At 41.2% G+C, this 25,299-nt stretch overlaps 1 protein-coding gene across 3 annotated transcripts in view; it reads left to right on the top strand.

Annotated features, from left to right (window-relative positions):
• PRKCA (protein kinase C alpha) overlaps positions 1–25,299 on the top strand; it is a 146,701-nt gene that overhangs the window by 74,102 nt on the left and 47,300 nt on the right. For all 3 annotated transcript variants that reach the window (XM_040081398.2, XM_040081397.2, XM_040081396.2), the window contains exons 4-5: positions 17,099–17,210; positions 17,926–18,054. In XM_040081398.2, the coding sequence (XP_039937332.1) occupies positions 17,099–17,210; positions 17,926–18,054 (241 nt within the window). The remainder of the gene's footprint in view (positions 1–17,098; positions 17,211–17,925; positions 18,055–25,299) is intronic.

Genomic DNA, 25,299 nt, shown 5'->3' with positions numbered 1-25,299 from the left:
CACCTACTGTGATGTCTCCAAATTTCTGCTTCAGTTTTACCGCTGAAATTACAGTTTTATCTCTGTTCCTTGGTCCTTTGCCATATTTTCGCCCTAAATAATCCCATCACATTCGGTGGCTCTGTACAGGTATGTCCCTCTCTGAACAGAGGGGTTGTGTTTCAAATCATTGTTGCCATTTAACCCTGCATTTCCAATATAAATAATTCTTTTATTAGATTGATTACTTGCTCTAAACTCTCCATTTCATGATGCTGTGGGCATGATAAGTAAACTGGTAATATGTGAGCACAAATACACGTTTTATCAAGGAGCATTATAGGAAGCTGTAGGTTAAGGATTTTTGTTTCTTTTTCATTAACACCAGACTAATTAACACTTTCCTGTAGTGTTTTTCATTGTTCATTTGTTAAGCTGCAGTTTATGTAAAGACAGTTCTCTGTGGAGGAGGTTTTAAACATACAATCTTAGTTCACAAACAGTCAGCATTCATATTTAGGGCTTTATTTCAGTCCATGTATTCAACATTTCTTTATGTTACAGAGAAAGCTTTGATTTTAAAAACTGTTTACCTGATTGACTGTGTCTGATTAGACATGAGAACATTTTTCTGCTGGGTTTAATATACTTGCTTAGTACAGTCTTGGGGCAGGCAGAAAACAAACTGTTTGTGTTACATTAATTATATTCTGTGTATTTATTGGGAGCCAAGGCTTTTACAAGAAGTGGATTGCTTATTCTCTGTGAAATCAAAGCTGGGCTCAGTAGATAACCTGTTTTCTAAACTCTCACCTATGGCATAATAAAAACTTAAGTCCCACAAGGTTACGTATTTTAAGAGACATTTGAACATATCTGTGCTGATAGTGAGTGTTGGGGCTGAAACCTATTAAAGCCAGACTAAAAAATGAAATTATTCAGTCAGGCAGAAGGTTGAGCTGCATGTGGAGCAGAAGTCAGACACGAGAGGTGAATGTATTGACAGAGTAGCTGGTAGGTAGAGGAGAAATGATCAGCCAAGTGCTCGGATAAAGTCACTTGTGCAGTTTTAAATCTGGATTTTATTAACCTCTCTCACCACCCATGGATCACAAGCAGACAGTGGGGCCGAGCCAGAGCACTGCTGGAGATGAAGTGCAGTAATGCAAACATGTCATATATAATAGGGACAAAAAAAAAGTGCACAGATGTGGGACTTCAAATGAATATCTCTTCATCATAAGAACTGCTTGAGTTTTATTTATGGAGCGCTTGGGAATTGTTCTTTTTGCAGGGTGAGACTTCAGGTGTTTTTTCTTTCTTATCTGTTGTGCAGTGTCATAGAAAAAATAATAAGGAAGAGAAAATCTGACTCATGGCATCTGTATTTATCTGTGAAATACGTGGCTCAGTGGTGGTTGTTGCACAGATAAATGTCATATTTGATCAAACCTGTTGCAATCCTTTCTCTTAGTCATAGGTATGGACTGGTTTGCTGGTAAAGGACTGTCAGCAGCTTAATGTAAAATCTCTGGAAAATAGTTCAGTGCTTTCCAAATGGAAATATTTTGTTAATGATTAAAAAAAGAAGGTGGGAGACCTTTACTTTGCATGTTTTAAAAATTTTTTTTGAGGGTCTAGAATAGTGGTTAACTGCAAAATCCTCAAAAAAAACGCACCCCTGGCTATGCTATACAGCTTCTGCTCTGGGAATCTGACGTGGCTTGTCAAAAAGCAGGTTTGCTGTGACCTTTGAGGCTGCCCAGATCACTCTGTGGGGAAGATTTCCACCGTGTCTGGCATTGACTAATAAGTTAACTGGATTGTGCTGAGCTGACTGGTGCTGTTTTCTGTTGGACGTTTTCTTTTGCTGCTTGACAGGCCCAAAATTTACTTTTTTTCTGAAGAGCTTCTTGAACAAAATGTTGTTGCTGTGGTAATAAAACATGTCTAAATGCTTTCATCGAGCTTTACGGATAGTTCGCATAATACAGAGATGAGAACGTGCCTGCCTGTATAGGGAAAATTCTGTGGTTCTTTTAGGTGCTTCCCCATTAATAAAAATAATAGCAATAATAATAATAATAAAATAATAATAATAATACAGCATAGAGCTGTGCTTATACTTCGTGTACTTAAACTTCTATTAAGCTCTGATAACAGCTTTTCTCTTGATGCTGTGTTCCTGCAGCAGAGTAGCCTCGTTTGTTTTGCCTGACAGGAAATATGTAAAAAAATAAAAATAATAGCACAAGACCATGCTCTGTCACACTTAAAGTAGCCGTGGGAGTTGAACGGAATGAGACTTGATAAATTAATGATGCTGAGTGCTGAAGGCAAATGGGGAAGTGATGAATGGAAGGAGAGAGGTGCCAGTCTCTGATCCTGTGATTGACGAGCCAGGCACAAAGGTAATGGCAGGAACTGTGGGCAAAGGAAGAAGGCAGTGCATGAATTTAAAGCAAGTTGGTGAATTTGGGACTAAAAGTAACAGCAGTTCACAGAGACACTTTTGTTATACCACTTGTAAAACCATGTTTAGTTTAGGGAAGATAATGTGATTTTTCTGAATAGTTAACACTCTCATTACTTGTTTTCTGTTGTAACCATGTTCCATTTCACTGCAAATTTAATTTGACTTTTCCAGCTGATATTTATGAAACTACGTTTCTGTTTCAGCTTGAACTGATCTTATTTCTGGGCTACAATTTATTTTTTTCATAAATAATGCATTTTTATAGATTTCTGTGCCAGATGCAGTCGGTCACGATCAGCTGTGGGATTTCTTGTGGTTTGGACTTTTGTCACCTTGCTCACAGTAACCCAGGGCAGGTTGTTTAATGTTAAGTCAAAGCCTGTTGCAATGCCTGGGGAGAATCTTAAGGCACAGCAACAGTAATTGGCATAGGTGCAGAAAAAGTCTGTCTAGCCTGGGAATTGGGTTAGATTTGGCTTTGGTTGCATGTCAGAAGAAGTCCACATCAAGGAAAGGTCTTCTTACTCTTGCCTCTCCCCAAATGCATGCTGAGATGGGGATTGCTGCTGCTGTGGGTGACAGCAGAAATGCTGAATTAATGGGGGTTGTTCTTGGTGTTTCTGGTACCAGACAAATTCATTTCCTTGTGATGAAGGGCAGTTACAAGTTCTCAGGTAACTTTTTGCAGTCAGAGGATCTCCTGAGCGTGGCTTTTCCTTCCTCAGTGACTCATTTGCAGAAAATGGTTGAGCAGCTCGTTCTCAGCAGCTCCAGCCCTGCAGTGCAGCCTGAATAATCCTCGTTTGTGGGGCAGAATCCCTGTTTGTGGAATGGATGATTTGTGCCTCGTGGCTGAACTGAGGTTTGCCCTTCCATAGCTCGTGTCCTGCATTATTTGTCTGGAATTAATCCCAGGGGTGGGAGGTACAATGTCAGTGACCACTTTTGGCTTCAAAAAGATGCCAGCTTCCTAAGGAACCTGCAAAGGCTGAGTCTGCTGGGGCAGGGAAGTGCTTTGTCATTGTCCCTGCCACTGTTTCAAGGCATTAAAGCTGGCCATAAATCTCAGAAAAGAGCCATGGAGAGAAGCTCTAACAAAAATCTAAGCAGCATTAATACTCAGGTATGATTTTGAGCAAACAGGAATGTCCAAAATGTGGGAAAGAGGTTGAGATGTTGATCCTATCTGAATTTAAAAAAAAAAAATATATATCTTTGTAGCAGGTATTGTTTTCTGTTTGCACAACCCCTCCATGAATTTGATGGAGATGCCCTAAATCTGGCTTAGTCCTACACCTTTGTGTGTTCTGTCCTCTCCACTTGCTGAAGATTATGGATTCCCCCTGTCCTCTCTGATCAGAGACACTTCATGTCAGTCCTGGATCAGAGTACAGTACATTTTGCACCATGACTGTGGCTCTGTTGTGCAAAACCTCTGATCCCTGTGCAGCACAGGGAATAAAATGCAGTAAAAGATTCTATCTGCTTGATGCAGCACATCTTTGTTTTATTGGGACAGATGAAGCGTTTCGTGCAAACTTAAAATCCATCAATGAATTTATTTTTATAAAAACCAAAAGCCCAGTGAGGAACAATGAACAGATTTTTTTTTTCCAGAGTATTAAATTCTCTATATAAGCTGTAACAGACGGATTTATATCAGTATTAAGCTTTGCCATGTTAATTGCATTATGTTGCCATCTAATAACTTCGATTATGCGCATTGTAAAAGTATTATCTGGAACCATTTGTTGTCTCTGAAATGTGAAAGTTCATCTGGAGGGCACACATTATTGTTTCCTTGGGTTTGCCTCATGTCATGGTGAGGATGCATCTCCTGTGATCAAGTGAATTTTCTTAAGCACCCCTGAAGTTGTAATTTCTAGCCGCTAATTCATTAATATTTCCTTTGCATTTAAGATTTTCTATCTTGTGCACACTCAGCAGTCAATCATGGAAGCATTTTTCTCCCGGGGTTTTATATTTAGTTTAATCTCCAAGTAAAAAACCACCTCCAGCTGCTTCTTGATTGGCTGTGGATGTCCAGATTGTTGCCAAAGTGGCCACCACAGAAGGACGGACGGACACCTGAGTGTGTGAGCCACCAGGGATGTTCATGTGGTCCTGCAGGCCCAGCTCCTGACCAGTGTTAGCAAAACTGCCTTTCTGAGGTGTTTTCTTTGCGTGTTTATCATAGCGGATTTTTCTTTTCAGCGGGATTAATATTATGCAATTCCATTTGTACCTGGGATTAATTTTAATAATTGTTTTTGATGCAGCCTTGCAAAGGCTTAGCTGGCAGTGCTAGAAAAAGCCTCTGTTAATCTGTAGATTGGTATTATAGAGGAAGAGCAGTTTCTTTTCTTCTTCTCTCAAAAAATTACATTACTTGCAGATGAGGAACAATGCCCTTACTCTGCTGCCATCCGTGCAAGCAATTTTCCTGGATGCCTGCTGTAATCCTGATAAACATTGCTCTGGAATACCTTTTATGAATAGAAAATAAGATCTTTCCAATTTTTTATTTCCTCTGTGGCGATATCAGCCTGCAGAGCTCCCAGCTAAAGGCTGGATCTAAGTGATAAATGATGCGACGAGCAGACAAGTGTCCAACCTCGTGTTGGCAAATTAATTGCAGTTGTAATTACAGCTGTCATTGCAGGAACTCCCAGTGCGTGTTTGGTGACTGAATTTTGTGAAATGAGGATAGAGCCAAAGTGACACAACTTTTCCCCTTGGTAAAGAGAACAAAAAAAAGCTATTTATTCATTAAATTAAAGCTTGTTATGAATTTTTCACTCTTTGTCTGTTGCTCTTGCTTATATGTTTTCTGTATAAAACAGATCTGGTAGCACTCAAGAGGATGAAGTTTAGCAATGATGGATGACAGGCACAGCAGCATTTAGGACACCATAAATTTACACTGACTGGGAGCTCTCAGGCCGAGGAGGAGGAGGAGGAAAGAGGAATGTGTGCTGAAGAGTCTTTCTTGACCTGTAAAATCAAGAACTGTTACAGTCAGAGTCACAGACGAGGATTCTTGGAGAGTTTGGCTGTGGTTTTTAGGTTTATGTTCCAAGTAACAAGGAAAATGAAGTATTTTTAGAGGTTCATGGTGCCCTAGTGTAGGTGAACACTGCAGTGTTTTCTGCAACAACGAGATCTTCATCATCAGAGGCTCCTCTGAGGGATGTTCTTACCCACAAAGTGATTTCTGAGAAATAAAAAGTAGGAATCCAAACTCGCCTTCCCTTTGTTTGGAGCACTGTGCCAGCAAAACGCTTCTGTGCAGGCTTTCTTCCAAACCCAGAGGCTTCAGTGTAATCTGGGAAGCTCCTTTACCATCAACAGTCTTGAGAAAAACACTCTCATTAAAGAAGGAGAAGGAAAAATGCTTAGTACTGAAATTTGTGTCCACGGATTGGTTTTGGGATGGGCACACCCGAAATAGCTGAGGGAGGAAGTTGCCATGTTACTGAATGGTTGGGTGAAGACTTTCTGTATTTCCTTTTTTTTTTTTTTCTTTTCCTTTGAAGGGGGCAGAGTTAATTGCCAGACGTTAAATATTTATAGATTTCATTACAATTCATTGCTAAATGCTGTGAGGACTTTTCCTGATGCTGTGAAGCAGTTCAGACTCATCCAGCCTTTGGAGCGGCGTGGGGATGGCAGCCCTGAGGAAATCCTTCTTGCAGCGCTCCCAGCACTCCTCTGGTGTGATTAAACAGTCCTTATTGTGTTCAGATTTTTGATTAGAAAACCTCAAAAGGGTCAAATTCGACTCAAGGCACAGATTTGTGTCAGTTCTTATTTTTAATCTGAGTGTGCCCTCAACTGTGGTCTCAGTGAAGCACTTTTGTCCCTGAGAGTGGCATCGAATTTTGGGTTTAAAACACAAACAGAGCTACCAAATGTTGGTGGATCAGGAGCCTGTGCTAAAAGCCTGTCCTTCTTTCAGGGGTTTTACGGTGCACCATTAACTTTTTTTTCCAGTTTCAATATTGTTTTCTGAATTTTTAATGGACTAATAAATAGCAACTGCTACATTGGCATGGAAAAATGTTACGGGCCAGACAGCTTGGCTGGGATCTCTGCCATTGTAAGGTCAGGCTCTGAGTGCTAAAGCATGTCAGAGCATCTTGCACATTCACTCTGAGCTGCCTATTTATGTTTTATAACAGAGGAGTAAGATTAGTGACTTTTTACAAAGAGAAATACCGACTTCCCTACAGAAAAGATCCCCAATGTTCTATAAATACTGACGAGTCTGATGTCTATATTCCTTGGTCTGCAAAATTTAACGTGCTTGAGTTACTTTTCTGAAGAAGGGTTATTTAGACATATGGAAAAACATCTGTTCCATGCAGAAATAAATAGTGTTTGAGTGGTTATACAATGTAAAAGACCATCCAAGGACTCTGTGCCTGAGCATCTCCCATGGTGTGATCATGGCTATGATTTATTGAGAGCAGAGTTTTTCACACTGAGCTGTAGATTTGGAGAGAAACATAATTGAATCAAATCCTTCAGTCATTGATGGGGTTTGTAGGTAGAGATCACTCGTGGAAGTTTTGTCTCTGGAGGACAAAATTCTCTGCCTGTGTGGCGAAATGTCTGCCTGGTTTATGGGTGGTACCGTTCATACCCCTGAAAACACAGAGCTGAGCTGCAGAACAGAGACATGGGGGTTGAAATTATGCATATTTTACCCTCTCTCCTGCCTTTATTTTGGTGCTTAACCAATGTATAAAATAGCAGGCAAAAAATGAATTATTCAGTGAGTAACTTTGAAGGCAGTTTGCTCGGGTGTTTCAGATTCATGTCTGTCTAATAAAGTTTGTCAAATGGAAAGCAGCAGGCCACCCCACAGGTTCTGGTGTGAGGGAGCTGTTGAGTTGTGAAATTCTGATTGATTCTGAACCAAAAATTTCTCAGACTTCAAAAATCACTGTTTCTGCCTTTTTTTTTTTTTTTTTTTTTTTTTCCCCTTGGTTCAGCACTGTTTTGCCATTGTACCAGAATAAACAGATGGGTCGTTGTGTAAAGGGCGAGAAAATCTAAAAATGTATTTATTAGCTTGTGTGTGGCTGACAGGGATGTGATACCTGCTGAAACATCAATGCAGGATTCCAGTGGAACGTGTCCAGAAAAATTACAATTGGTATGCCAGTTCTTAACTTGAAATAAAGGAGAGATGCAGAGCTCTGGGGAGTATCTCACAGGATGTTCCCTGATTCTGTATCACTCCCTGGGACAGACCAACTTCTTGGATTTCCTTCTCAGTGTGCAGGGAACACCCTCCTGCAGCACTCAGTTTCCACAAACAAATCAGTACAGCAGTTGGTGGGGTCAGCTTCAGCTTTTGGACCACATGTTGGTGTGTATATATGGATGCTGCATGTTGCTGTTTGGTAGCAATGCATCCAGACATAAAAATGTCTCTTCTTGGAAATCTGCTGGAGTGTGCAGCTGCCTCTGTGGGAGGTGGGAAGAAGAGAAGGAGCAATGTAAATAGGTGGGGAAGGGTTTAGTGAGAACAAGTGAAGGTGTGCCTTTATAAATTGGTGGGTTCTTCACCATTTTAGAGGGGAAAACGGAGGAGGAGTGGGAAATGTAAACCAGTTATTATTCAGGGCCTTGCAAACTGAATCAGCTCAGAGGCAAAGGCAGCAGCTCAGCGAGCTGCATTCCTTATCCGCGCTCACAGCGCCGCTCCCACTGTGCTCTGGGGGTTTTTTTGGCAAATCAGCTCAGGATTCTGGGCTCGAATCTATCACTTAATAGTTGTAAAAACCTTCATTCAAACCAGCCTAGACAGGAGTAGCTGAGGGCAGGTTTGGCTTTACAAATAAAAGCTGGAGTTCCTTTCGGTTTTGCCGTTGGCCGCGGTCAGGAAGTTTGGGGTCACAAAGACTTTCTGAAGCTTTAATTTGCCAACAGTGAACTTCATTTAGGGCTGAGATTGCTTCCTCAAGGATGCCTGGAGCCAGTCCCATTTCCCCCTGAATTCTTGGATCAATGTTCATACAACTCCCTGTAGGAACAGAGTTCCAGCTCCAGTGCACATTGAATTGTTTGACCAGATACCTCTGTCCTCAGGGTCACCACTTCTGCAGGAAATGGGGCATTTCAGGTGATACTGGTTTTCAGCTTTTCCCTCCTTTTGTTTTCTGTTGGAGGGAATGAGATGGATGATAGGAGCTCTGGCTGAGGATAATGAGGAAAAACAAAGTTGTATCATCTCTATCACGAGCAAGTTGGCTGGCAATGAAATATTTAAGAATAGGAAGTTCTTGTGCTCAGACATATTGAAATATTTAAGAAGCGAGGAGAAATTATTGTACAGAAGTATATTGATGTAAAATAATTCTCATGCAACCTGATGTCACACAATTAATTCCTTTATCACTGCACCCAACCCCATTGCAGATCCATTGGAAAGTATAGAAACTCCACTGTAATTTGGAATGTTGGACAATTCACCATATTGTAGCTATGGAGAAACAGCAATACTCTTCTACACAGCAGGAATTTATTAAAATTACTTCCTGCCTCTGATCATATGAACCTGTATTTCGTAACATGTGTTCAAGGTATAAAGGGTGCACTGTGTTGAAAAGCGTATCTGTTTGACAGATTAATGAACAAATCACAAAATTATAAAGTTAATAAATGAGGGGGTTTAAGCAAGAAATGTCTCTGGCTTTCTAGTAGTCCTTTTGAATCCAGATCGCTGGATTTCATCTTTGTTGAAATGGTCTGTACACAGTAACACGATGGTGAGTTGTATCTGAAACAAAATCTCTCTCCATTTCCCCAAGTCGTGAATCATTTTCTAACAGGATCTTTTGTTTGTGCACTTTCTGTAATTACACTGCAGTTTCTTCATTAAAAAAGAATGAAGAAAAAATAGCCGGTAAACACCAAGTCCCTTCCGGATTTATGTGTCTTTCTAGTAATTAGGAAATTACAAATCCCTGGGAGTACAGTCATGCAGATCTTTCTCCCTTTGCCAACTCAATCAGTTCTATTCTGTACAACAAGAACATGAACAAAAGGCAGCAATCAAAATCAGTTGATTCAATGACCACCTGTTTCTTTTAATTAAAAATAATAATTTACTGTGAATTCCAGGAGGGGACTGAAAAATCTGCCTTTGAATCATTTTGAACTGTGTTCACGTTGTGCTCTTTTACACAATTACAGAGAAGAGACACTTGATTGAAAAATTCCAATTTTCTTTAAAGACGGGTTTTTTTCTGTTTGTGTACTTTCTTAATTCTCTGGAGAGCAGTAAATAATGAAAGTGGTCTTAGTAGCACAATGGGAAAAGAGATTTTTGTTGTCATTTTTGGCTGGGGTGTCATTTATAATCATAAAAGACTTTTCTTCTACATCACTTGCGAATCATTCTTCATTTCTGAATGTCATCCCAGCCCTTGAAGCCGGGGAGGAATGGGCTGGATTTTGAACTTGCTGTGCTGCAGCTGCTTTCAGGTGCTGGTGCGGGTCTGGCAGAGGCACTGCAGGGTTTGCAAAGGTTAAATCATCTGTATTTTTGCTATTTATGCTTGGTCTTTATTTCTCTACCCCACCAGTACTGTACACTGTTACTGCAGAGTCTGTTTATGCTCTGAACATCTCCCAGTATGCTCAGGTTTCCCATCCTGTAGGAGTCAGTGGATTGAATGAATGAATTCTTTCTCCAAGTTATTCCTTTGAGTCACTCCAAACTCCCCATTCTGCCTGGAGGAAGATTCCTGGAAAGAGCCTGAGTGTAATTTCTCACCAAGCAGGAAAGCGCACTCATGCCATTCGTGTCCTCCAGTGCAGGAAGGAGCTCTTGGTGTGTGAGCCTGGGGAGGATTTATTTGGGTGGATTTGGAGCTCGGAATGTCTTGCAGCTGGGCAGGAGTAACCCCATGAACCAAACCCTGCTGATTTGCCTCACTTTGAGCCCAGTTTGGGCACAGGAGTCTCAGAGATCCCAGCCAGCCTCTGCCCTTCTAAGATATTTTTGATTTTTAGGCAGTAGAAGTCTGATTTTGAAGTCTGATGTTTTATTGTGCTTTTCTGAAAGCAATAAAACTTTTCCGCACCGAGGGGAAAATACCAAATGAGCTTTAAGCATTTATACATTTTATATTAAAAATTTGTATGATCTTAATCATTCCCAGGAGTCACAGATTCTCTTTGCTCCCAGTCTCACTCAGCCAGGGAAGAACAAAGCTGGTGACCAGCTAAACAAGGACTTTTTCCTCCTGAGCTCTGATGACAGAAGCCGTATTTTGAGCCCTGGAAGTTACTTCCAGTAGAAGCACCTGGCTCCTTGGCTCTTGCAGCTTCAAAGCTGAAGCTTTTTTCTTAAATTAAGAGGCAGAGCAAATCACCAATCAATATTTTTGTTTTCTCTGTACAAAAATAAATAGCAAACAGAGAGAAAGTGTCCCAAACAGGTGTGATCTGAGCGGGATCCTGGATATTGTAGCCACTGCTTGGAAGGTGTTTAAAAAAGCTGGAGACCTTCAGAACTGAGAGGGAAATCTGCCTGAGGACAGCGTGGGCTGGGTGTAAGATTTGGCTCTGTACAGAGAAAACCACGCTCAAATATATTCTCAAATATGTTTTATTAACTCGGTATTCGCTCGGGGAAGTTAAAGCTGTTTTAAGGGAAATATGTGCAGTACAAACTGCGGTGGTTTCATCGATCTCTTGCAGCAGATCCATACTGCTGAAGATATTTGGAGGGGGGACAAAGAAAGATGCAGGATTCCGTGGTGCTGTCGGAGCAGGGAATGGTTAAAGGCTGTGTATTAAAGTGAGGAAAACACCTGCCACTCCTTCTGGGCTTTTCCATTGGTAAAAGGAAACTGTGAACGTGTATCTCTTGAAACAATTTGTGAGTTGTTTTGCATATATGGAATATATTGTCACCCCTGTTTTCAGTAGAAATGCAAACATACCACAATTTGTACTACTGACATTCAGGAGTTACTTTTTTCTTTTGTCTAAGTGAAGTAGTTTGAAAATTTAAAGCTTTTTTTTTTTTTCCTGTACACCTTTTAAATTACTAATTACATATATATATATGGAAGTTTGACTATGGTTGAAGAATAATCTTGTGGTTCTGCTATGGAAATACAAAATGGAAAAGTGGGTACATTTGCATTTCTTTACACAAAATTGTTCTTTGTTGCAGTAGGCCCTGGTACAACCTGAGGACCTCAAAGCTCATTTGCAGAATTCCTTTAAGGTTTTTTTTTTTGGAAAATATAATTCTGTTTCTCAAAAAATGGTTTTACACTTGCACTTTTGCATTTCCTGCTTCTTAACAATCACAAAAATAGCAGTTCAGGTAGGGAAAAGTAATTCTTTCACCAACTATAAGCAAATTTTAATAAGTTAATCTTATCTCCTGCCCAACACCTTGTTAACGTTTGTGTGTTGGCATTACTGACTGAAAATGGTCCTTTTCCTCCCACCTTCATCACCAGCCCAGGCTCTGGCACTGATGTGTCACACAGTCACAGAATGGTTTGGGTTGGAGGGACCTTAAAGCCCATCCCATTCCACCCCTGCTGTGGCAGGGACACCTTCCACTGTCCCAGGCTGCTCCAAGCCCCAATGTCCAGCCGGGCCTTGGACACTTCCAGGGATCCAGGGACACCCTGTGCCAGGGTCTCCTCACCCTCCCAGCCAGGAATTCCTTCCCAATCTCCCATCCAGCCCGGCCCTCTGGCAGTAGGAAGCATTCCTTGTGTCCTGTCCCTCCATCCCTTGTCCCCAGTCCCTCTCCAGCTCTCCTGGAGCCCCTTTAGGCTCTGCCAGGGGCTCTGAGGTATCTCCAGAGCCTCTTCACCCCCAGCTCTCCCAGCCTGGCTCCAGAGGGGCTCCAGCCCTCTGAGCATCTCCATGGCCTCCTCTGGACTGGCTCCAGCAGCTGCAGGTCCGCGCTGTGCTGGCCCAGGGCTGGGGCAGCTCTGCAGGTGGGCTCTCATCGAGGGGCCGAGGGGCAGAATCGCCCCTGTCCTGCCACCCACGCCGGGGCTCAGCCCAGGGCATCCTTGGCCCTGCTGACACAGCTGTTGACACAGTCGAGGTGCATCCCATGAAAGGAGCTCACAAGCGATGATGTGATGTCAAACCTCCCGTGCCGCACCGGCGCGCAACGCGGGGTTTGCGTGTGTGAAAATGAGAGGCGATGTGGTGATTTAATGCCTGCAGAATTATAGCAGGTTCAGTGTTGCTATCAGGGGGAATAAAATCCTGATCAAAAGGGAGCTTTTAGAAAGAGTTGCGAGCTCTTAACGCTCATGAGCTGTTTTGTGCTGTGTTAAGGCACAGTTTGACATGTGCTGCTGGTTAACCATGCGCTTTCAATTATTGCACACCCCCGCCTAAGAGCCACAGAAATTATGGAATGATTTCTCACAGGGGGGTGCTTTCCATCGCTGCTCAATAAAGGAAATGGGTTCATTTGTGCTAAACAAAGGAAGAAGGCAGGGATGGTGGCAGGGGGGCTGGACGTAGCTCAGTGGCGGTGGATAGCTGGAAAAATGTGTGGGGTTTGGGGAGATGCCTCCGTGTTCTTCTGCTTCCCTCTGCTGGAGTGCGGCAGGATTCCTGGCTGAACCCCTCTGAGCACATCCAGAGCTGCCTGGGCAAGCCATTTCTGCAAACTCATTATTGATTTTGTTTCTGCTCCACTTTTGGGGTGTTTTTCGGTAGTTCCACCTGGTGCCGGTGTGTACAACCCTCTCCTGGTGGGTCCCTTCCTCTGTGGCTGCTCCTCTCTGTAATCACGTCTCAGCTTGGAGACTGATGAATAATATTCTGATTTTTGCAGAGCTGTGTGGGGTGTAGATGCCTGGTTCATCTTTATAGGGATGCTACACCCATGTTGTGTCATTGCAGGCTCTGAAACCTCAGTCTATTAGAAGGCATGCAAATGCAGAGGTAAATTTTTGCCAAAGCAAAGGTTTTTCAAAGAAAAATATCTAAATGTCTGTCATATCAATTGCCCAGAAGTTTTTATCCCATTTAATGACACTGTATTGCATTAAGTTGTACTTATAAAAATGGAGGACTGTTTTAACATGGCAGAGAATTCACTTTTTAGCATGAAAGTAACACAGATTTTAATAGAGCACATCATCCATCGCTGCTGAGCAAGTGTTTCTCCATTGCTTTCCCGTTGCCACTTTCCCCCCTCATAACTTTGATGGATTCTGGAAACAGAAGTAGGTTTTCCCTTTAGAATTTCACAATTAATCTATGCCAAGTTTAATGCAAAGTTCAGTTCTCTTGCAAATAGCAGCCATTATTTGGCAGTTCATCTGTCAGATCCTGGCTTGGCTCCCTGTGTTTACTACAAAATGGGGCTGCCAGCTCTGCTTTGGGAATTATTGAAAGTTTACATTGGTGAAGAGGGGATTTTTGAAGAAAATTTACAGGAGCTTTCCTTTAGCTCCATAGTTTGTCTTTAGCCAAAAAATGCTAAAGGCAACGGGATTTCATCTGTGATGCACATAAGTTCATTAATGCATATTTAACAGTGTGAACCTGTATTAACAACTGATAAAATAATTGCTGGTAATATAAGTAATTACAGCTGGCAATGTAGTAATTATTATTAATATGATTGCTTATAATTAAAGCGCAATGTATAGATTCAAGGGTAGTTCTAAGTGCGGGAGAAATCCTTGTAAATAATGGTAATAAGATGAAAACTTTTGTCATCTGTGATGAGCAGTGACCTCTTGGCTTTCTCTAGGTGGTCTTGGATTTGCTTCCTAAATAACAATGCCTTCTACAGTTCCATTTACAAAAAAAAAAAAAAAAAAAAAAAAAAAAAAAAACAAAACTAAAAAGTATGGATTGAAGCAGAAAATAAAATAAAACACTGATGAAAAGTGTACTCTCTTATGTGCCAGGCTTTAAATGTTTTTTAGGTTGTACTATTAAAGGGTTCTTAAAAGTTTCCAGTTCAGGAGCAGTTTTGGTGCTATTTTCCATTGTCCTCTTCTTCTTATGAATGACTTTGTGTGTGCTTATAGAATAATAGCTAATAATAGTCAGAGCATACTTGCTTCTCCTTCCAAAACCTGATTCATTTTCAGTTGTTGATTTGAAAGGCCCCACAGCAGGAATTTTCACACAAGGATAGAAAACTAAGTTTCAGTACGGAAAAAAACACTGATTCAAATTATGTGTACATTGAGTCCTGCAGGGCCAACTCCAAAGTTTGATCTGACTTGATTTATTTATTTATTCATATGGCTGGTTTTTGTTATTTTCCAAGAATGCTTTTCCTGGGATTTTGTAGCCACACAGAGCTTTATAGTCAGACTGAGCCCTCAGTTGTGTTGGTTTCCAGTGAGTGCGGAACAGTTGTCCTTAAATGTCACAACATTTTTAAGCCACACACCCCTGCTTAACTTAATTACAGGCACATTCCATTGTTTGGAATGAAATTATCTGGCAGTGTTCCATAATTCCAGTATAATATGAAAGTTCAGTGTATTTAGTAGACATAGACTGCAATAAGTATATATAACTATATATATATTATTTTTTTTCCCTCTATATCATTACTTTATACTCATAAATGCCACTTATTCCAGGTGTCAAACACAACTTTAAAACTCTGTTTATTCAGTGTCATTCTTAGGAACTGTGGCTTTTGTCCTTCTCAGCCACAGATGTCTTACCGGAGTCATGGTTATGTGTAGATATTTATAAGGCAACAAGTCCCCTTCTGTCATCTAAACAAAACAATTTAGGGAAGAATTAGCTTCCCAAGTGTGGTTTAAATGGTTTGGAAGGCACAGAGTCACTGAGCCACCAGAGAACCCTTGTGCACAGCCACGTTCCCATGACCCCAAGCCACCAGGCCCATCGCTGTGCCTTTAATAAATAATGAAACAGATGTTCTCTGGAGCCCTGGCTGTCACTCCATTTAGGTTCACTGTGTTTACAAAATAAATACAGTTGGTAGCAGTTCGCATTTCATGTCTCAGGCTGCGCAACGAGCAGAATTACTGAAATAATTTCAATTGGAATCGGTGATATGAAGTCTTCACTTGTTTTCCTGGGTGCTCTATGATTTCTTTCCATACAGTGAAAAGTAGAGGTTATAGATTCACTGCAAAACTTAGAATCGATACCAAAATGAATTCGCATGAAGAATGCTACCAAAACACTAAAACCCTTCGCAAAGGGTAATGTGACAAAACAGTAAAATTGGAAGGCAAAGTTTTGCCTTCTCATAGTCGTATTTTTGGGAGAATTACTAATCAAAGCTCCCAGATTTCTTCAGAAAGCACTTCTACTAAAGAGATCTTTTCATTTTGAGGAAAGAGTCAGCAGGTTTTCCATTTTGAGTAACATGCTGGGCTTCCCTTTTGATTTTTTGGACGGCTTTGATTGGCAGGTAAATTTTAAAAATCAGTATAAGACAATTTAACAGTTCGTACCCAATATGAAGGTGTTATACAAAATGCAGACAGAAGGGAAACCAGTTTTGCAGTTGTGTTTTCATTGAGGGTGTTTTAGACCCTGTTTTCATGATTTCCATGGTCTTCCTGAAAGGAGTGTTAACAAGGATGGATTTCAAACCCCAGTGTGGTTTTTAATGAAGAGTTACTGCTCTCCCCAATTTCCCTGGGCTGTGCAGGGATAGTTCTGACTGAGATGCAGCTGAAATGGTTGACTGAAATAGTTCTGACTGAAATGGAGCAGGGAGGGGCCATAAAGGATTCGAGGATAGAGAGGGTGTGCACAGGGCAGGGCCATCACCACGTTTGTTTTGGCATTGCACATCTGGAGCTCGGGATGGGCCTGCAATGGGTGAACATATGAAAGATGTGGTTTCTTCCTCTGAAATAAATGTTCCTGGTTTTCCAGAGGGGACCCTTACTGCTACAGAAACAGCAGATGTCTTTGGATGTGTTAAGTGTTTAAGTGATTTGGGTGTATTCCCTTTCACTGGGCCTAAATTAGGAAACATTTCCAAGCTGGTGGTGGCTTTAAAATATCCTCACTCTGAAGTTTCTCTGCTCAAAAATCAGATGGGAACTGCAGTCTCTGTAAAATATTTACTGTGTGACAAGTTAGAATTTGTTCCCTTTCATTTACAACAATAGAGATTATAAGGTTGCAGCATTTCAAGATGATCCCATCTGTAAAATCCTGATTTTACAGTCGTTGGACTGTGTTCCAGATTAGCCCATGAACAGTTTCTTCCCATTTTTCCTCCTGTATTTTGTGTCACATTTCAGAACAGTGACAATAACACTCTGTAATTAGTCTGTGAGTCTTCAGCCACAGGCTGAACACTGCCATTAAACTTTATGTATGTGAGCAGTCAGTAAATGAATTTTAGTGTCCATAAATCATGGGAATAAGCCTGAGCTGACACATTTCTTCTTAGAGCACCATAAAAAGGAGAATTAGGAGCTGAGGGCAGTGTGCCTGTGCCAATGCAGGTACCGCTGCAAGGCAGTGAACAAGCTACACGCTGAAATGTATTTTCCTGCAGCATAATTTGCAGAGCTGGAAAGCTTTTGATATTTGAAATAATAAATTAAAGGTGTGTCAATTTATCTTTTATGACTCAGAACCTGTGTCTGTTTTTCCCTGCAGGATCCCAGAAGCAAGCACAAGTTCAAGATCCACACCTATGGGAGCCCCACCTTCTGTGACCATTGCGGGTCGCTGCTCTACGGGCTCCTGCACCAGGGGATGAAATGTGACAGTGAGTGAAGTTTTCCTTCTGCTGCCAAAGGGCTGTTCTAGAAAGGGACTGGAAGCGCTGGATAACAGCTTCTTACTTGGTTTCTCTGGAAAATACCATTTCAAATGGCTGCTATTTATAGTCCGGATATATTTCAAGTGGATATTTCAGTACTGTAATAACTTACTAATGAAAATCACCTCTTCTGCTGAGAACATGGTGTATTCAGCTTGATGTGGCTGAAGAGCCTTTGTCATGGCAATTTTGACAAAGCCTCTTTTTGGTCTGTCTGGGTGAATACACCCTCAAAGACTAGAATTTCAGTTCAGTTTGTAGTCAAGGTCTAGTCTTTTCCTTGTGTTCTATTTGTCTTGAAAGACTCCCACTAGCAAAACCTAATAATCAATTAAACCTGCCTCTCTTCATTGCTGACGTGAATACTCTGTTTTCTTAGTCATATTCCCAGCAAGTCTTCATTCCATTTTCAATTCTTTTTCCCCTTTAATGATATGTTTAGCTTTCTGAAGTAGATTATTTTATTTTCCGTGTATTAACTCTATACAGAAATTATTGCAAGATGAAAACCAGCCGTGGCCTTTGGTTGAAAACCAGGCAGCTATAATCTGAAAATCTTGCCAATAATTAAGCATTTAGTCTTTAATTTTCACTTTTAATTCATTTTGACTGATTTTTTAGCTTCTCATGGGTATCTGAGCCATTTTTTTTTTGTCCACAGCCTGTGATATGAACGTTCACAAGCAATGTGTGATAAACGTCCCGAGCCTCTGTGGCATGGACCACACAGAGAAGAGAGGAAGGATTTATCTGAAAGCTGAAGTCACTGGTGACAAACTGGAAGTTACAGGTAAACAGCTCATTTAGGAGTGTTTCAGGTTCTATAAATGTATGATACGCATTGTGAGTTTGTGTACCTTGGTCAGATCTTTGTGCATTAAAGCTGCTGATGGAGAATTTCCTTCCAGGAGTGGGGGGGTTTTGTACAACATGCCTTTGGATCAAGAAACTCTATAAAGCTGTATTCATAAGAATAAGTAGAAAAAGTGAAATCTGTAGTAACAGCTTTAAAAAATTGGAAATATTAGGTAGAAAAATCACTGTATTGTCAGTTTTCCTTGTCAAAAACAGTCCAGCAGGATCAGTTGCTGTTCGGGAAGTTACCCATCATCTTCAGAGCATGAGAGATGCACTAAGCTTTCATCAGCTGAGGAGTTGTTTCCTGTATTTCAGACCATTGAATAAACAAAAGCAACTGGGATTCAATCCCAAATACTACTCCCAGTGAGTTTTAAAATTAAAAAAAGATAGTTCTCACATTCTATAAGCTTAAGGTTACCAAGGTGGGGAGGAGGCAGAGAAAGGAAGGAAGGGGAGGGTGGCAGCTCCTTTCCTTGGAAGTGTTTCTCTGGGATTAATGAATAATCTGTGGTTGTGGACACCCACACCCCCACAGACCCATCCCGAGCCTGAAATACCAGCAAATACTCCAGGAAACCAGAACAGGGTACAGTGCTTTTATCACTGCCTGTCTGGTGTTGCAAAATGGAATTGAATTCGGGGGTAAAGTCAGAGCAGGACAAAGTTGGAGGTTTCTTAGAGCATCTCCTTTGAATAGAGAAAATCAGACCATCACTGATTTTTCACAGCTTCCAGACCCGGCAAACTCCCTGCTGACATTTTTCCTCCATGGCTTTGTTCTCTCTAAATCCAAATACCTCCATATTCTCCTGTCAAACCCTGTAAAATGCATTGAGAAGAAGTTTGATAAAATTTAGTTAGAAAGGATCAGAATAGATCCCAAGTGATGCTTAATTGTGGCTTAACTTTTCAAAGAGCTTCCTGTCAACGTGGGAGGGGGAAATTTGTCCAAGGTGCTGTCATTAACAGAAGGTGGTTTCACTTAGTAATGAGGCGTTTCAGAGATGGTGATGCGGCTTCTAAAAGTAATTGTGCCATGAGAGGGAATTAATTTAAAAATCATCCGAGTGACAAAATTTAATATTTGCTTTATTCTGGGCCGCTTCGCAGCAAAGCTCTTAAATATGGCTTAAACTTTCTGCAATAATACACATGATTTGACAAATAACATGTGCTTATTTCCTGATGATTCGGTTGGGTTTTAATCCTTTCAGGGACAAAAGCGTTGATCGCAAGTCATTGTGGAACCGGGGCACTGTACAGTGATTATACAAACAAGGATTCTTTTAGTTCACAGTTTTATTTGAAAAAGTCTTGTCTGAGAGGTGAACGTGGTAAAACTGTAGCAGGTATTTTGTAGGTTTCCTCCATAGGCTCTTTCTGGTGTGAGTGTACTTGGCAATTGGCATTTCTATTTTGTGTATAAATAAAACATTTCCCAATCTCCCAATTAAGTTGGTTTCTGGACAACAAGAAGAATGCTTGCTATAACTTTGTTATGTATAAAACAATTACAGTGCTGTTGTTGTGCTTGAGGCTTGTCAGCACCTCCAAGCTTTCTTTAAAGAAAAATGACAATTGTCCAGAAAGCAAGCTGCTTTTTTTTGTTTTACATTAAAAATACCATATGGACTAAGCCAAAATGACATTTCAGGTGCCTTTTCTGTATGTTTAACTGAAAAGGAAATTAGCAATTGCGAGTTCATGGACATATTACAGAATGCAAAAATATTCTCCTTGAATGCCTCTGCTTCTCAAATATTTATTGACAAAACCTTTGTTAGAATATGCAGTTCTCAGAGCTCCCAGGCACAACATCACTGCCTTTAGCTTTAGGAAAGAAGGTGAATTTAATGTCCAGGAGCAGCAGGAAAAATAAGTAATGATTGACTGTTTGGTTTGAGCCTTTGTCTGAATGTTTTTCAAAGGAGTTGCTCCGTAGGTGTTGGACTCCTTCAGCTGAATTCCTCGATACCCCTGCTCTGCTTCCTGTTTTGATTGTTAATTAGTTCCTGCTGATTCTTTCCCAGCCAGCCTTGATTGCATGCAAAACATTGGTGCTGCTAAATGGAGACCTGCCCCTGGTGTTGGCAAATTGCAGATCCAGGGGCATCCCAACCATGCCAGCCCCACCAGGGCACAGCTGGCAAAGGACAGCTGCAGGATGTGGTCCTTGAGGGGGCATGGTTTATTTAGCACATCCCAGTTTTTCTTTTCTGCCCGCTTCTCTGGGGGGTTTCGTGGTGCCTTTTGTTTCCAAGAAGCCCCACAGCACACACACACTGAGTGTTTTCCTGATAAAATGTTGGGAATAGGGCTGGGTTTTAATTTCCCAGTGAATTCTAGGAAGGAGCTGCCCGGTGGCTCCTTCAGATTTATCCACAATCTCTGACTTGGCAGGTTCTGAATGAAATTAATGGTGGGAATTATTCAGTCCTGCGTATAAACACATTTAATTCCAATTAATGAAGATCAGATCTTCGAGCCAGGTGCATCAGTGTGGACACACAGGTTTTTCTGTGGGAACTATCAAGATTCTGCAGCACTTCTTGACAGAGGAGTTGGAATTTTGGATTGATACCCTCTGCCATAAGCTCACCATCTTCTCCAGGGCTGCTCAATCTGCCCCATTCAATGCTCATTTGTGCTGTACCTCTTAAACATCCGTGGTTTATTTTCAAGGGTTGAGTTGCTTGTTTGAGAGTTGCGTTGAATATTAATAATTTATGGCACTTGCAGTACAGAAATGTGGTAGTTTTCTTTTTATAGAAACGCTCTTGAAAAGCATATTTCTGAAATCTCTGAGTTCGTGACCCTTTCACAGGTTGGATTGACGTGGGGGGTTTGCTCTTAAGCATAGTAAAGTGCTTTTTGCTATTCTTAATCTCTGCTTTTTTACACTGAATTTTCTTCCTCCTGATGTGTGCTAAGAGTTTTTTCACTCTTACATTTACTCCTTGACCCTTCTTATAATTTAGGGCTCTTCTGAGTGAGCTCGTAGGTGGTTGAATCACAGTTCTTTTTTAACTTTTTTTTTCGGATTATTTTTATATAGTGAATGAACAATAACCTTTGGGAGAAGAATAACCCCATCTGGTGCACTGAGATATAAAATGCTGCCACGATACTGGGAATTTAAACTGTGACCTCTCAGGCACTGGAAGTTGGATGTGACAGCAGCTGACAAGGAGGATCTGCCCTCCTGACACTCATGCAGAGACAGGATGCTGGTGACTCTCTGGCAGCTAATGCACCCCCCGTTACATAAATCTGATTAAAGCACAGATAGGCACTGCCCAGAATTTTCGAGGGGGTTTTAACTGTATTTTCCTAAGCTGCAAGGATCAGAAATCTGGTTTTGTTCTTCAGTGATGCTTGTGTTATTTAAAAGCAGAGGAAAGCACACAGGAGGCTCTCCAGCAATGATCTCCCCAGGAGCTCTGTGTTCCCCACTGGACATTTCCCAGATTATTTATGAATGTAGGAATGCTGAGGCATCTCCTGGCACTGCATGTTAATGTCCTGTCGTGCAGCTGGGGCAGGAGCCTGCACCCAGACAGGCTGGGGACACAAACTGCAGAATTTTGGCACATTTGAGGAGTCTCATCAAAATTGCTTCCTTAAAAGACCCCACCATGCACACTCTGATAATTTTATTTTGATTTTCTAGGTCAGTGGTAGTGTCTGTCTTTGTTAGCATTAATTTCGTAATATCTGCAGCTGATTTTAAAAGGGATTATAAAGGAATATTCTGGCTGTTTGACCAGCTTTTAGTACCAAGTGCCTGTTAAGGGATCCCAAATAATTGTTTCCATGTGGGAGACATTTTTAATGTCTCAAAAACCATGAATCTCATGGTTTACTTCACTAATATATTCTTTTTGACATTCCCAGAATCTGCAGGGTTGCTGCAGTCATTACAGGAAGAGCTGTGCCTTCAGCAATGCCAGCCCTGGTGACAACTAAAAGCTCCCTTCCCATTTCAGTTCATTAAATTTACTTTACCATGAAGAAACAGGCACTGCAAGGTGTTTAAACTATTAGTTTTTCAGTAATGGCCATCTGCATGCATCCAAAAGTATTAACTAGATCCTATATATTTATATAAGATAAGAATTAGAAATGTAATGTCCTGAAACCTTTTCCAGATTATTTGATCTATCTTGTGGTAAGATTTTTGTTTCATTAAGCAGCTGTCCTGCCCAGTAGTGCATATATTTGAAGGTGGTATTTTTTGTAAAGATAATCTCCACTAAAACTAAAATAGAATTGCTTCTCTGAGATTTCCAGGTGAACTTGAGCCTGAAGAACCTATTGCAGATGCAAGAACTTAGGAAGCAGTGTTAGGGATGGTGGCACATTTTTTGTTAGTGGGAGAGAATATCTTTATAAATACAGAGAAATCAAGTCTCATGTGACATTGGTTCATTTTTCTTCTTGTTCTAGACAAGGATATTCATCAACTGGTATTGTACCTCACCTGTACTGTGCAGCTGTTCATTATGTTGCCATTTTTCAGGGTTCAGGCACTGGGCTCGGGAGGAACATGAAAAGAAATCTTCACCAGGCAGGGGAGTACTTACGGAACAGAGGAAAGTCTCATCTCTGAAAGCCCTTTCAGCGATGAAAACTAGAGACTGACAATTGCCTGCAAAGCAGGATTTGAGTCAGTTGTACCTGTGAGTCACATGCAGCTCCAGAAAAGAAGCATTCAGTGAGTTTTAATAAAACCTCCAAATCTTCAATGAAAGCTGAGCAGTTTTGGAGGCAGCTTTGGGTTCTGCATGCGAGGAGTACAAACCCAAAAATGGGAGGAAAGGCTATTTTCAGTAACAGGTAAATCTTTTAAACTGTGATGGAGGGGTGCAGGAGGGTACTGGGGAGAAAGTTCCTTGGCTGGGAGTGCAAGATCCTGTCACTCACTAAGGCAGCTGTAAACCAGGCAGATCAGAAAATCTGCACTAGAAACTTCTTCAGGAGGCAATGAGGATTTTGGAACAATTTAAGAATGGTTTGTTGTGAGAAGATAGGAACTTTATGATGTATTGGAGCTAACAGCAGTCCCTCTTTCCCTTCATTTCTCTGCTTACTGTGCCAGGTGAGACCACTGGAGTCTTGCAGTGTCTCCTAAAAGCAGCTTTTGGCATGAGGTAGAGAGATTTCTGCTCATTGAAGCTGCCTGCAGGACTAAAAGATTGGCAAGAAATGGTTGCTGTGATTAGTAAATTGTTTTATTATCCACATTTGGGAATTCAGGAAAAAGGGAGGCTGTGACTCACTTGTAAAAGAACTGACTGGACTCATGCACGAATCATTCAGCTTTGTCCTAGGGGCAGAAACATTTGTTTAGGCATTCCCATGATTAAGTTTATCTGCTGGTACCACGACAAGCTGTAAATCCACAACTGCATGTGGCTTGCAACTCTTGACCTGCACAATCTCATGGAAAAAGTTTCAGCTTTGTCATCCTCTCTCTGGATTCCTTAAAATCCTGCCTGAAGTTCTTCTCTTTACATGAAATGTCAGTTGTTCTCTGCCAGCCCACTCTGTTTTATTTAGGTTTTTATTTCAAGTATGAATACCTAAGAGCCAGCTCTGTATTTGCTCATGTCCTTACACTATTCCTGGAAAAGTGGGTGTCCCAATTTTGGGCATGGCTCCTGGGTGTATACTGCAGGTTTATGAGCAGCACTTGATAGAAAAGCCACAGGAAAATCATCAAATAATCTGCATTTTCCACTGAATACACGTTTATGATCTCCATTAACAAGGAGGAGGAAAATGGCACATGTTGTCCATAATGCAAGATGACAATTATTTCTGGGCTTTAGAAGAAAACCTGAGCAAGACTGGATTTGTTGGAGACATCAGTCCATACTTGTCTTCGTTGTCCTTTTATCTGTGGGCTTTCTCAGTCCCCATTAGGAGCCCAATCTGGACAAAACGTTAATGAATTTAACTGGTGGCAGCTGCTTTGCTCAGTACAGAGATTATTAGCATCCTTAGTATTTATGACAGAAAACTGACAAGTGGCATTTCAGGTTTCTACCCAAAGTGAGGCTGAACTGCACCTGCCTTCAACCTTCTCTAATTTGGAGTAGCATCTCTATCACAGTGTCGAGTTTAATTAACCAGTAATTACCAAGCAGGATGAGATTGCTTGCTATGGTTACAATTATAGCAGAATTCGGCCGCTGTAAATTGATTTATTTTGGTGGAGTTATTTTTCATTTAACTTTCTCAACCACACACAAGAGATACTGCCTTTGGTGGGGAGGGGAATCTCTTCTTCCTGTCAGTTCTCCCAGAGAAACCTGATCTGTCCTGTTAAAAATAGGGCACGTGGAAGAGATGAACCACTTGGATGCTAATTCTCGATAAGCACTCTTTAGCACAAGTATCATCACGCTGTTTCCTCAGGAAAAGAAGTGCTAAGTCACTTGGAAAAAGATGTCTGAGGGTATTAATTATGCAGACAAAAGTACAAACGGGCCAAGATATCTTAAAGCAGGGAGTGAGATAATGGCTTCGTTAGCAGCCTGTATTTATACATGTTGCATTTTTCCTTCCCAATTAATCTTTGAGCTTCTCCTTCTTGCATTTAGAGGGGGTTTTGGGTTTGGTTTTTTTCTATTTTCTGTGCTTGCTGCAGGAGAAAGAAGCAATTTTACACATGCTGCCATGTCCTCCTGCTGCCAGAGCTGATTTGCAGCATTTATCAGGGCTGGGCAGGGGTGGCTTTGTCCAGGGATCTCTCGGTGGCAGAGCCTCCACATCCACCCAGCCAATCACTCAAAATTCTGCCTGTTTCACACTGGGCCTCTGCAGGTAAAATTTAAACATAAAAGCTCAGCCTGAAGACGGTAAAATTAAGCAAATTTGTTCTGAGAATTTTAGTGGAACACTTACTAGCGTGTATTTTTAGGAAGCTGTGGAACACGTGGAGAGTTCTGCTCCTCACTTATGGCAAAGTGCAGCGTAGAAATAAAAATCAAAAAGTGGATTTGGAAGTAATAGCTCCTGTGCCAAACCTGGCAGTGCAGTCACAAAAGCTATGCAGAAGAAGACTGAAAAAACCCCACCAAAAAAGCAATAATAAACTCAAATATAGGATGAGAGAAAGCAGCTTGCACTGAAAGCTGTCACTTTATCCTTCACTCGCTTCATGGTTCTT

This window comes from Hirundo rustica, chromosome 18 (assembly GCF_015227805.2).
Source record: "Hirundo rustica isolate bHirRus1 chromosome 18, bHirRus1.pri.v3, whole genome shotgun sequence".
NCBI classification, from domain to species: domain Eukaryota; kingdom Metazoa; phylum Chordata; class Aves; order Passeriformes; family Hirundinidae; genus Hirundo; species Hirundo rustica.
Note: the sequence above shows the minus strand (reverse complement) of the source record. Positions and strands in the feature narration are given on the sequence as shown.